Source organism: Petaurus breviceps, unplaced genomic scaffold, assembly GCF_028583685.1.
Source record: "Petaurus breviceps papuanus isolate PSGF00001 unplaced genomic scaffold, PetGlider_PUasm1.0 90503, whole genome shotgun sequence".
NCBI lineage: Eukaryota > Metazoa > Chordata > Mammalia > Diprotodontia > Petauridae > Petaurus > Petaurus breviceps.
Window position 1 is genome coordinate 2,764,928 of NW_027187265.1, and position 11,487 is coordinate 2,776,414.

An 11,487-nucleotide genomic window follows, 5' to 3' on the forward strand; every position below is an offset into this window, starting at 1 on the left:
CTGCTCAATGGTAAGCCAACCCTCTGGTGAAGGATGGGATGGGGGAGCTGGGCAGAGTTGGAAGAGGGAATCCCAGGCTGGGCAAATCACAGAATCAACCTGAAGAGTTAGAAAGGAATGTAGACATCATCTAGAACAACCCACACTTGAAGAGGAATGTCCTGTACAATGCCAAGGGACCATCTAAACTTCTGAGTAGTAAGAGAAACTCACTGAGGAACTTCCTCATTTTACAGAAGTTACAGAGAAGTGACTGGAGGTCATACAGCCAGGAAATGGTTTATTCACCCTTCCAAGCCCAGCTTTCATTATAGCTTCCCTTCTAGTCCCTACATCATCCTTAAACTTAGGAGCTGTAAAGGACTTTGCCATCATCTACTCCCAGCACGCCCCTCAAGAAGGGATCCCTCCATGACTTCCCTGAGCAGTGGTCATCCAGCCCCCCTCCCATCAGAGAACAGTGCAGGCCTGAGCCTGAGCCCAAATCTCTCTGCCTCCCTCTAACGACTCCCCACTGGTCCTGGCTGTCCTTTGGAGTCAAGTAAGAGTGTGTTCTCTTGCTTTCCTTTCCTGCAGATCGAACCAAGCGTGGGGTGCAGATACCACTCCCTGAGGGAATCGACTTTGTCAAAGAGGTGGTGACCAACCAGGCAGTGAGTGAGGGGTATACAGAGTGCTGGGGAAGAAGGGGAACTTTGGATGCATTTTCAAGTCCTCTCTCCCTCTCTAGGGATTCCTGACCATTGGAGCTGATCTCCATTTCACCAAGGGGCTTCGAGAGGTGATCGAAAAGAATCGGCCATCTGGTGACCTTGGGCCCACTTCCTCTGCACCTCAATCTGTTGCCCCTACCTCCTGAACAGGCTTCCGGGAGGCTGTCATTCATTCATTCAAGCAAGTTCAGTCTTTCATTCATGAAATTCAACTTCCTTTTTTTCTCTCTCTCTCAAACTGTACTGGAACCAACCCCCAACCCTTCAATAAACCCCTCCTTATCCCCAGTCAAGACCCAAAGACAGAAGTGGGCTGTGGACCATTTATTCCCATAATCACAGTCAAGCCCTGCCCTTTCTCTCCCCTCTCCCTGCCACTCCAGTTCCTACAGAGGTGACATGTGCATAGTCCTGAGCTCCACACTGGGTAGGGAACAATGCATGGTGAGTCATGGCCTGCAGGGGGTACCCTAGTATCCCACCCCCCCAAGAGGTCTACCCTAAGAAATAAAACTGTGTCAACTCACCCCCTCAAATAGCTTGAATTAATCCCCCCCCTCAAAACCCTGATTACTTCCACATGGGAAATTTGGGCACACTTTGAATTCCCACCCCTACAGACCTGGGCCTGTCACTGGTCAACAAAGGGATTCCCTTTGGCCAGCCAATGAGACTTCAGTCAAGCATGGCCAGGCCTCATCCCCAGGCAGGAAGCAGGGGCTGCTGGCTGACTGGTTCTCCTCTATCCCCCACTGCAGGACAAGAGAAGACTTAGTAGGGCTCCTTGTTCAAGAATCTCGTGAACATGGTTAAAGCTGCCAGGGGCTTGTCGGTGGGCACCATGTGGCCAGCTCCCTAGAGGACAAAGGGCCAAAATGTAGTAAAAGTTCACTTTACAAACCTTAAGGTGCTTTTCTCACACTGACTGACCTCAGGTGGCACAAGTATCCCATCTTAAAGAAAACTAGAGTTCAGAGAGGTGGAGGGACTTGTTCAGTGTCCCACAGATGCTAACAAACAGCAGAGACCAGATTGAAAGCTAGACTATTTCACTACTGGTCCCTGCTGCCTCCACCCTGAACCTTCTAACCTGCCATCACTCAAGCTCTTGATTCTCACAGACAGGCTTTGTGGTGCCTCCATCTCCACCTAGATGTTTGTCTCCTCTTTATACCATTACCCAGGAGATCTATGACCCCACACTCTCCCCCTCCCAGTCTTCCTCCCTTTCCTTTTTACCCCACCCCCAACCCTCAGGTACCTTGATGGTGAGAAAGGCCATGTTGGCAAACTCCTTCACAAAGCCAGCAATTTGTTCTCCGTTACTATCAGGCACTAGCCATGGACGACGCTGTACCTCCACCTGTGTCCAGCCACCCCAGAAAGGATATGGTCAGTAAGCACCAGGGCCCACCCTGGAAATCTTCTACCCAAGAACCAAACCAACCAGCCAAACTCAAGGCAGCTACCATTCAGCTTTCTGCCTGGCTGCCCCATGAATTGCCATCCACACTGCTCACCCCAACCTCCCCACTTGCTAAGCTTCCCCACCTTTTGGTTCAAAGAATCCACAAACCACTCATCTCCCATGAAGTTACAAGCCATGTCTACATCGCCGTTGTAGACCAGGATGCGGTATTTCTGTAGGAGAATGGAGAATACCAAGTTATAACTCAGGTTAGATCCTGGGCTTTACTGGCAGACTACCTTCCCTGCTCACAAGTCAAACATTCCCCCTAAAGGACACCCTTAACAGAAGGTGAAACAGAGGAGGAAATTGAGGGAGTCTGAGACCCCAGCTCAGGTCTCTGAAGTACCACTAACATGTAAGGTGTCCTTGAAAGGGGAATTTCCCCTTTCTGAGCCTCAGTTTCCTCTCTAGTTCTAACAGGACACAGGGTCTCAGGATGCTCCACCCCCACTCACCTGGGCACTGAGAAGTTTGAGGTATTGCTCATTCATGGTCTGATAGAGGCGCTGATAGTTACTGTTCACCACAAAGCTGGCAAAGAGAAAAGAGGCCAGAAATGTAGTCAGAAAAGTGGAGCTCCAGGCCCATGTTAGTCTAGTCTCAGCTAGTACTGTGTAACAGTGGAGAGGTGGGCTATTCTCTGAGGCTCAGTTTCCCCCTCTGTACAATAAGAGAGTTGGATTAGATGGTATCACTAAAGTTTCTTCTGCTCTATGGTCCCTTAGCTTTCACATTCAATGACCACTATGACTTTCCTGTCCTTATCACCCTGTTCCCCCCAACTAATGTCTTAGTGATCTTAATCAGCCTCTCACTTGCACATGTCCCATCGTGGAACAAATTCAGGTATGTGTAGGGCCCTTCGAACGTAGAGGTTGTTTAGATAGGTGGAGGGCGCTGTGGTGTTGGTACAGGGTGGGTCCAGCCGTACCCCTACTCCAGTTCTCAACAGTACCTGCTAAGAGAAAACAGCTCCTGCCACTGCTTTGGCTCAGTTTTAATAGAAAGAAATTTGCATTTAGAGACAACTCAAATTCCAATTCTCACTCTGCTACTTGTATGATTCTGAGCAAATCACTCTTCCTCAACGGGAAAATCTATGAAATAGGTGCATTGGACTACATGGTCTCAAAGGTCATTCAGTTATAAATCTTAGGATGTTCTTTGGGCTCAAAAAGGGGCTAAAATCATTCTTTTAGTACCTGGGGGAAGGGTAGAGACCCAACCCATTTTACTCGCTATGATATTTTTGGCTTAACACCCTTCCCAAACTTACCTGGTGCCACACCTGCTTGACTGGCAATCGGGTGAAGAGATTCCCCATATCCTGTATTACCAATGTATCCTTCTCAGACCTGTGGGCAAGAGAGTGACCATGAGTCATGGGATGGAGGTGGCATAGGGCCAAATCTCCAAAGGGAGAGATCCCAGGACCTCACCCATGGCAGCACATACCTGGACTGGCCAGGAACCCCACCAGCACAGGGAGCATAGAGGTTGTAGATGTTGAGCCCCGAATTGCTTACGATACGAGACACCTCCAATAGCTACAAGAAATATATGTGTAAGTACTGTGGGGTGAGTGGGGTAAGGAAATGGGCATTTTGACACTGAAGGGAGGGTTGGTAAATATTTATGTGGACACCTCTGGGCTCAGCCTGGAGAGGGACAACAGAAACTCTAAGGAGGTTTGGCAGACAAATCAATGTGGAGACACCCATAGCCTGGAAGCCCAGGAGGTTTAGTCTGAGAGGATTGCCCCTGGGGACTGGGCAGACTAAGGGTAGAGAGAACAGGGAAAGAGAGGGAAGCTCACATTAGCGGTACAGGCTGGGTCCTGGTTGTCATGGAAATTGCACCTCCCCTGGGAGCAGCAGTGAGTCTGAAGAGCAGACCACAGCCTGAAAAACAGTCAAGTGGGTGACCCAAAAGACAGACATGGGAAGGAACTCCTTCCTTTAGTAGGACTAAATCACACTGGGTCTATGTCATTCCCCTTCAACATTCATATCCCAGCAAAGTCCTGTTCTGATGAACAACAAAGGCAGTTTTGAAGAAAAAAAGTAGTCACATAAGATTCCTATTGTCTACATTTTTATTTTATCTTTTCTAGTGCCTGGCATGACAGTGAGTATTCAGTAATCACTTAATAAATATTTTAACCTGGAAGTGTTTGCCACCTCCCTCCCCCTTCTTGTCCTTTATCAGCTTTAAAAATCCAACAGGCAGCACCTCAATTCAATTCACCAGACATTACTGCCATGGGTGACTTTACAGAAATCACTTCTGTCTCTGAGACTGAGTTTCCTCTTTTGTAAAGTGAAGGTGCTGGACAAAGGATCTCAAAGTTCCCTGCAGTTCTAAATTCTAGGAGCTGATGTGTAGGGCCCTATGCTCAGAGAAGCAAGAAGGAAACCAATCCCTGTCCCTGACCTCAAGGAATTTACATGGAGTGATGACACCCACCCCCACCTTCTCCAGCCCTATGATGAGCCCAGAACCAAGGGCCAGACCCAGATCAATTATAAGATCCTTCCCCACCCAGTACTATGATTTAGCTATTACTCCACAGCCCTCATTCCTCTATCAGATTCTCTGCAGCCCTACCCTTCCCCTCACCTGTTGCCCAACAGCCCATGGTAATAAGCAAAGTAGACCAAAGAGTTATCATTCTGTTCATAGCAAGAGAGTCCGTTGCCCACAGCCAGACCCTGTGATACATACACACACACATAAAGAGAACTCAGTTTTGATTAGGGTTTTCCAGGGATCGAGGATAAGAAGGATGTTCCCCTCAAACTTCTAAGACCTCTCCCACCAAGACCAAGATAGACCCAAGAATATGGAAACACCACAAAGCTTTGGCTCCCCGTGTTTCAGAGAACAGAGGGATGACAAAGAACTATGGGCCAACTAAGAGCAGAGTCTCCTGGTCTGTCACTTAACCCTGTGGTTTTCTGACCCTCCCCACTCTCAGACTCCCCTACTTCCAGGGTTTCCTCCTTTCCCACACCTGCAGATTCATGCTGGGATCCTGCATGACCAACATAGCCAGCGTAGGGATGTAGATGCCAGCATAGCTCTCCCCAGTAAGAAACAGATCATTGCTATGGAACTCAGGGAAGAGACTGAAGAATTTTTGGAGAGCTTCATAGTTGTTTTGGGCAACCTGGGCAAGGAGAGTAAAATAGCAGATAAGTAATACTGTACAGAATGGGAGCGGGAGGAGAGTAGTTGGGCTTTTGGAGAAAGGCTGAGAAGGGTAGGGAAGTACCTAGCAAGGCTCACCTCGGTGTCGTTAGTCACATAGTTCTTATCATCAGAATAAGAGAAGCCCACACCAGCAGGTGATTCAAGGTACAGCACGTTGGCATTCTGGGGAATGTATAGCAAAGATAGCTATAGGGGGTTCTTTGCTTCAAATTCCCAAGTTTTATATTTGGTCTCCCTTTCTACCATCTTCACCCCCAGCAATTAAGGATTCTTTTTCCCCAGTCCTACCAAGTTCCAGGAATAAGGGTTATATTCCAAGGTAATTCCATCAGGTTGGATCTGAGGAAGGAAGGAAAGTCTTAGTTAGGTGTCTCTGGTCATAAGAATGGTAGGGAAGAAGTAGGAAAGGTCTTGGAAAAATGTCTTCCTTTGAGCCTCTCCTTTCCCTTCAGACTCAGTTCTTCTCTCTAGTTATTTTTTAATGCTGGAGAGAAAGGGGAAGTGAAAAGACAGATGAAAGAGAAGGCAGATGGAGGTAGGAGGGTACTGACCAAGAAGGGGCCATGCTCAGTAAGGAGTCCATCTAGGGAGCTGCATCCTGGACCCCCATTGAGCCACAGAACCACAGGACTACTCTGAGGACGGTTCTGGGATTCCACAAACCTTCAAGAGAGAGGGCAGTCTGAGTGGGAATATCCACCCACCACCCTCCAACGCCTTCTTTCAGACCCCCAACCCTCTTCCCTGGAAAATGTCTCCCTAGCCTTGAACAACCTCCCCGGGGCAACCTCCTCAGCCCAGCCCCGAGTCAGACCAGTAATGCAAGTGCTTGCCGCCTGAGACGTCCAAGTAGCCGGAATACTGGCGAAAAGCTGGCTGCTTCGGCAGCCCCGGAAGCTGGAGGATCTCGTCCTCTTTGGGCGCTGCCTCGGCCGGGGGTGTCCCGAACAGAGGCATCAGAAGCAGCAGGAGCGCGGCCGGGCCCATCTGCGGGAAGACTGGGGTGTTCACCGGTCGGCATTCCTCTTGGGAGGTGCCGGCAGCGCCCAAGTTAACCAGGCCGGCCCGACCCCCCGCCCCTGGCCTTCCCCGAGCCAGGGCTGGGAGGGGAGAGGAGCTGGCCCCACAGTAGCCGCGATCCCTGCAACTCACCTTGCTCTCAGCCCTCAGTGTCCGTCCGGTCTGCCGGGATGCTCTCTCGGGGATTCTAGTAAAGCTTGGCTGTCACATGAACACGTGATCACGTGATCTGCCGGTCCAGGTCACCTGACCACTAATCTGATTGGTGGAGTCATGAGGGGTGGGGACCCACCAGCTCTCTCGCCCTCGGGTCACCTCCCCCCCACCCCTCCGTGACCTCGCGCCCCTCCCACGCTAGCTGCAAGAGCGAGCCAAGGGGTCCTTCCTCTCCAGGCCAGAGCGGCCGCGGCCAGTCGTTGTCCCACCTGCGGTTTGGGTGGGTGACGCAGCGGACGGCTCTAGGACCCCAGACCAGCCCCGCCTCCTCCTGGAGACCCTCAGGAGCTTACATGGCCCTCCCCAAGTATGCGCGCGGCCTTGGGGCCCAAAATAGCCCCTGGCGCCGGCCTCCCCCTCAGATTCGGGCAGATGGCGGCGGCCCCAGAGCCAGTGCCAGTCCCTGCCGGGAGCGCTCCGTACACAGAGCCGCCTCCAACCCGTTTCCACGAGGTCCACGGGGTCAACATCCGCGTGGACCCGTCAGGGACGCGGGCAACCCGCGTGGAGAGCTTCGCGAACGGCCTGTGCTTCAGTCGCGAGCCGTTGGCGCCGGGCCAGGTGTTCCTGGTGGAGATTGAAGAGAAGGAGCTGGGCTGGTGTGGCCACCTGCGCCTGGGCCTGACCGCCCTGGACCCCGGCAGCCTGGCCCCTGTTCCCGAGTACTCGCTGCCCGATCTGGTCAGTCTGGGCCGGAGCTGGGTCTTTGCTATCACTCGCCACCACAACCGCGTGGCCACCGAGGGCCAAGAGGAGGAGTCGCCGGGCCGCCCGCCGGGCTTACTAGATGAGCCCTATTTGCACATTGAGCAGCTGCGCATCCCCCGCGACCGCCTGGTGGGCCGCAGCCGGCCTGGCCGCTACAGCCACCTCCTGGACCAGCTCTACGAGCTCAACGTGCTGCCGCCCACGGCGCGGCGCAGCCGCCTCGGGGTGCTCTTCTGCCCGCGCCCGGACGGCACTGCGGACATGCACATCCTCATTAACGGGGAGGACATGGGCCCCAGCGCCCGAGGGCTGCCCACCACCCAGCCCCTCTATGCTGTGGTTGATGTCTTCGCGTCCACCAAGAGCGTGCGCCTGGTCCAGCTGGAATATGGGTGTAGGTATAGGCTTGCGGAGTACTGTAGAAGGCTTGAGTCAAAATCACTAATAACCAGATCAGCCTTTCATCTCAGCAAATCTCTCAGAGTCCCTTTCCTCATTTGTAAAATGGATATGATAGGATGTAGAACTGAAAAGGGGACAGATCCTAGAGATCACTTATCCGATCTCCTCTTTTTATAGCTAAGGAAACCAAACCCCTGAGAGGTTTTCTTACATAGCCAACGTCACATAGGTAATCAGTTGTAGAACCAATATCTAAAGTCCAGTGTTTTTTTCCCACTAATCACAAAGCATACTGTAAGTGTTCTTGGAGGAAAAAGACTAGGTCGAGCAACATCACCCTAAGTAAGTCACTGAACTTATCTAAACTCCAGTTTCCTCACCTGTAAAATGGATATAACACTATCCACTGTGATACAAAGTTGTGGGGACACTTTCAAAGCACTAAAGGGCTAGAAAAATAAGCATAGTTAAGATACTTTTATTCCCTAATTTATAGGATGGCCATTAGGAAAAAACTTAATAAATGCTATGGAATACTGAGCTATTAGAACTATCATTACTGGATATAGTACCCAAAAGTCACTTGCTGGTTAGGAGCTATTGCTCTCTTGATGTAATCCTGTGTCACCTTCATGTCATGATCAGACATCAGAGGTTGACTTTAGTGAACAGGTACTAGGTGTGATGAAAGATGAAAAATTATAAGGTCTTTGGGCTTTCAGGGAGCTTGTAAGTGGTGGGGTGAAGAAGGAAAGATGACATTCACATAAAATTATACCATAAAATAAATGTACACAAAAGGCCTACAAGGCTATGAGAGATCCTGGGAAACAGATTACTTCCCCCTAGGGAGATCAAAGACTGCTTGTGTAGCTGACACCTGAGTAAAATGGGAAGGATTTCAGAGGAGGAGAACTACTCCGGGTATGAAGTGTGCTTTAAGCAAAGGCCCAGACTGAAGAGAGAGGGTGAGTCGAGAAGCAATGATAAATCCAGTTCAAGCCTGTAAATCCAATACAGCCTGTGAAGGGCAGGAAATGAGATTGGAAAGGCTTTGAATGACTGTGTGGTGCCTCACTTTTCAAAGTACTTTCACATTCTTCTCATAGCTAGTGAGGTAGATAGGAAGGTATTCCAGATTTACAGATGGAGAAATGGGAGCCAAAACCGAAAACACTGAATTGGTGGCAGAGCTGAGACATGAACTCAGGTCTCCCAAATTCCTAATTTAGATCCACTTTCCCCCAGCTACACCTGATAATTTGTCCTTCAAAAGAAAGCCAGCCGTGGTTGGCCTAAAACCATTCTTTCCAATCTCCAATCCATCTTTGTGTTTCTCTACAGTGCCTTCCCTCCAGACCCTGTGCCGAATTGTCATTCAGAGAAATGTGATACATCGGCTTGCAATCGATGGGCTCCACCTGCCCACTGGGCTCAAGGATTTCTGCAAGTATGAGTAAGGTCCTCACTACCTCCAAGAAGCAGCTCTAGTGCAGATAACAGTAAAACTTCCTTGTGCCTGGTATCAGGACCTCAGGAACACCTTCCCCCAGTGTCCTCACATAAGGTCAAGTCTTTGAAGGAGCTAGCCCTACTGGAGAATGAGCCCCTGAGGGTCACTCTGCTAGAGATCATAATAAAAGGAATGATGATTTCACATTTTGGTGGTTCTTAGTATATGACTTGTTGCCCTCCAGTCTTCTAATGAGTATCTAATGTCATATTTTCTAAATTTTTACATATTTTATTTGATTCTCAAAACATCTAAGAAGTAGGCTATGCAAGGGACTCATTTTATAGATGAGGAAATTGAGAGGCAGGGAGTCAAAATGATTTGGGCAAGGACACTTGTTTATTTTGTAAAACCAGGACAAGAATCCAGATCTCCCAGTTTTTTGGTCTAGTGTTCTATTAGACATCCTACGCCTGGAAACATAACCTAATACATTGCTCTTATTCTACAGCAAGGGTCATTGGCAGACAACCTAACAAGTCACCTTTTTTTTGGTACACCCCCATCTCAGAATGGTTTTTACATTTTTAGAAATGTAAAAACCATACTTACTTAGCTTATGTGGGCTGTACAAAAACAGGCCCTTTGGCAGTAGTTTGCCAGCCTTTGTTTTAGATGAGACAGACCTAAAATGGTAAAGTGCTTTGCCCAAGGTCACATAGTAGGTCAGTGGTAGGACCAGGTCTAGAACCCAGATCACTAGATTCCTAGTCATAGGATTAGAGGACTTAGAGCTGAGAAGGATGCTAGAGATCTATTCCAACCCTTTTCTTTTAAAAATAGACACTTAGGCTGTGACTTGCCCAGGGTCACACAGGTAAAGAGCATAGGACATGATTTGAATCCACTTTGTTTGACTCCCAAAATACTACTCCTTCCACAACATGACACCATCAATGTTTCACAGGCTCCTCTGCCCTGGTTTAGCACAGAGAGAGGTGCTGTGGTTCTAGAATGGACAAGTCAGTGCTATGAGGTGGATTCCAGCTAACACAGGCTCGGGTTGTGAGGTAGCTTCTAGAAGGGTGAGTGGGGTAGGACATGAAGGAATTGTCCTACTGTTCCCTCACAACCTGGGGCCCTTATGGTAGCCATGTCCTACTTCATGACACAGAGAGCTCATTCGGGTCTCCTGACTCCTGGCCAAGGTGAGACAATGGTTTCTTAGGTTGGATTAGAGGAACAACTACCCCTGGCATGCTGTATGCTGTGTCCCAGGAAGTTGTTGTCCCTCCTGGGAAACTGTAGCCTTAAAGCTGCTATCCCAAAGATAAAGGCAAGGTACCACTTAGATGGATATTGTCAGATAAGTCAGAATAGCAGAATTCAAATCCCAGCTCTGTCACTTATGTAGGTACCCTAATGCAATTAATGTCTCTAGACTGCCTTATCTGAAAAATAAGGGCACTGGCCTAGATGACCTCTAAAGACCCTTCTAATTTTAGACCATATAAATGTTCAAAATGTTCCCTGACCTGAACTGCCCCTTTGCCTGATCCTAGGTGGTTCTTAAAGTTATGAATTGTCCTCGAGGCCTCATGGGGTTGTAAACCACTTTCTATGTCATTCCTGTCTCTGCAGGTGGGGCAGGCCCTCCAAGCTCCTCTCTCAGCCTCTATGGTCCCATGGAGCCAGTGGTGGTGGCCCCTGGAGGGCCAGGCCTGCTGAGCCAGAAAGCTGAGCATCAGGCAGCTCCCCAGTCCTGGGGTCACTCTCTACCTACACCAGAACCTGGGATATGCCCAGGGGGGGCTGGCTGGGAGCCGCTTCGGCGGAAAGAGTATCATGGCAGATACTGCAGAAAGTTTCCTCATGTGAGGCAGCTTGAGAACCTGGGCTGGGAGGATGGTTGCCCACGGGGCAGGGTTCCTCAGTTGACTGGAGGGCAGATGGGTGGCCTTGGGGGTCACAGGCCACTGCTGCTCTGTGGCCTATCTCCAGGGGCCATGCTGGTGCCCAAAGAGGCAGGGGGCAAGGAGCCTGGTTCCCAGCCTGACATCTGCATCCTCACATTGGCTATGATGATTGCTGGCATCCCCACTGTGCCTGTCCCAGGCCTGAGGGAAGAGGACATGATCCGGGCAGCCCAGGCCTTCATGATGGCCCATCCAGAGCCTGAGGGGGCTACTGAGGGGAGATGGGGTCAGGCCCAGTCTCACATGATGCTTGGCCAGGCCCCACTGGTGGGGCCCAGAAGGAGTCAGGGTCCTGGTTCCTGCTTGTAGTCAGAT

The 11,487-nt window shown here is 50.1% G+C and overlaps 5 protein-coding genes across 9 annotated transcripts in view; 4 read left to right on the forward strand and 1 right to left on the reverse strand.

Annotated features, from left to right (window-relative positions):
- PLTP (phospholipid transfer protein) overlaps positions 1 to 1,021 on the forward strand; it is a 13,975-nt gene extending 12,954 nt beyond the window's left edge. The window contains exons 12-14 of the mRNA XM_069062763.1: positions 298 to 355; positions 577 to 653; positions 731 to 1,021. Coding sequence (XP_068918864.1) covers positions 298 to 355; positions 577 to 653; positions 731 to 859 — 264 coding nt within the window. The 3' untranslated portion in view covers positions 860 to 1,021. The remainder of the gene's footprint in view (positions 1 to 297; positions 356 to 576; positions 654 to 730) is intronic.
- Positions 1 to 11,487, forward strand: part of TNNC2 (troponin C2, fast skeletal type) — a 158,378-nt gene that overhangs the window by 74,503 nt on the left and 72,388 nt on the right. The window lies entirely within an intron of this gene.
- Positions 1,023 to 6,690, reverse strand: CTSA (cathepsin A). Of its 4 annotated transcripts, XR_011163286.1 has the most exons (16): positions 6,550 to 6,690; positions 6,212 to 6,384; positions 5,949 to 6,060; positions 5,686 to 5,736; positions 5,473 to 5,559; positions 5,198 to 5,353; positions 4,804 to 4,895; positions 4,001 to 4,085; positions 3,640 to 3,731; positions 3,461 to 3,539; positions 3,000 to 3,142; positions 2,640 to 2,715; positions 2,265 to 2,354; positions 1,975 to 2,076; positions 1,342 to 1,568; positions 1,023 to 1,169 (listed from the first exon to the last, which is right to left on the reverse strand). XR_011163286.1 is itself a non-coding variant. In XM_069062739.1 (15 exons), the coding sequence occupies exons 2-15, from the start codon at positions 6,382 to 6,384 to the stop codon at positions 1,485 to 1,487; spliced, it is 1,419 nt and encodes a 472-aa protein (XP_068918840.1). In that variant the 5' UTR covers positions 6,550 to 6,690; the 3' UTR covers positions 1,023 to 1,484. The 4 variants fall into 4 exon arrangements, 3 of the variants coding, with proteins under 3 accessions (XP_068918840.1, XP_068918838.1, XP_068918839.1); XM_069062739.1 differs by having other exon boundaries at positions 1,023 to 1,568; positions 3,000 to 3,139; XM_069062737.1 differs by having other exon boundaries at positions 1,023 to 1,568.
- Positions 6,837 to 9,402, forward strand: NEURL2 (neuralized E3 ubiquitin protein ligase 2). Its single transcript, XM_069062742.1, has 2 exons — positions 6,837 to 7,735; positions 9,088 to 9,402. The coding sequence occupies exons 1-2, from the start codon at positions 6,943 to 6,945 to the stop codon at positions 9,201 to 9,203; spliced, it is 909 nt and encodes a 302-aa protein (XP_068918843.1). The 5' UTR covers positions 6,837 to 6,942; the 3' UTR covers positions 9,204 to 9,402.
- SPATA25 (spermatogenesis associated 25) lies at positions 10,350 to 11,481 on the forward strand. Its single transcript, XM_069062743.1, has 2 exons — positions 10,350 to 10,404; positions 10,838 to 11,481. Exons 1-2 carry the CDS (start codon positions 10,350 to 10,352, stop codon positions 11,479 to 11,481), a joined length of 699 nt encoding a protein of 232 aa, XP_068918844.1.

Bases quoted from the DNA above. Each gene is read 5' to 3' on its own strand.
- NEURL2 (XM_069062742.1), top strand. From the start codon at position 6,943: ATGCGCGCGGCCTTGGGGCCCAAAATAGCCCCTGGCGCCGGCCTCCCC. The intron at 7,736-9,087 runs GTAGGTATAGGC...GTTTCTCTACAG, and splicing joins GGTCCAGCTGGAATATGGGT to TGCCTTCCCTCCAGACCCTG.
- CTSA (XM_069062737.1), bottom strand. From the start codon at position 6,384: ATGGGCCCGGCCGCGCTCCTGCTGCTTCTGATGCCTCTGTTCGGGACA. The intron at 6,061-6,211 runs GTCTGACTCGGG...TCTCTCTTGAAG, and splicing joins GGCAAGCACTTGCATTACTG to GTTTGTGGAATCCCAGAACC. The intron at 3,143-3,460 runs GTAAGTTTGGGA...GTTTTCTCTTAG, and splicing joins TCAAGCAGGTGTGGCACCAG to CAGGTACTGTTGAGAACTGG.
- SPATA25 (XM_069062743.1), top strand. From the start codon at position 10,350: ATGTCCTACTTCATGACACAGAGAGCTCATTCGGGTCTCCTGACTCCT. The intron at 10,405-10,837 runs GTGAGACAATGG...CTGTCTCTGCAG, and splicing joins TCTCCTGACTCCTGGCCAAG to GTGGGGCAGGCCCTCCAAGC.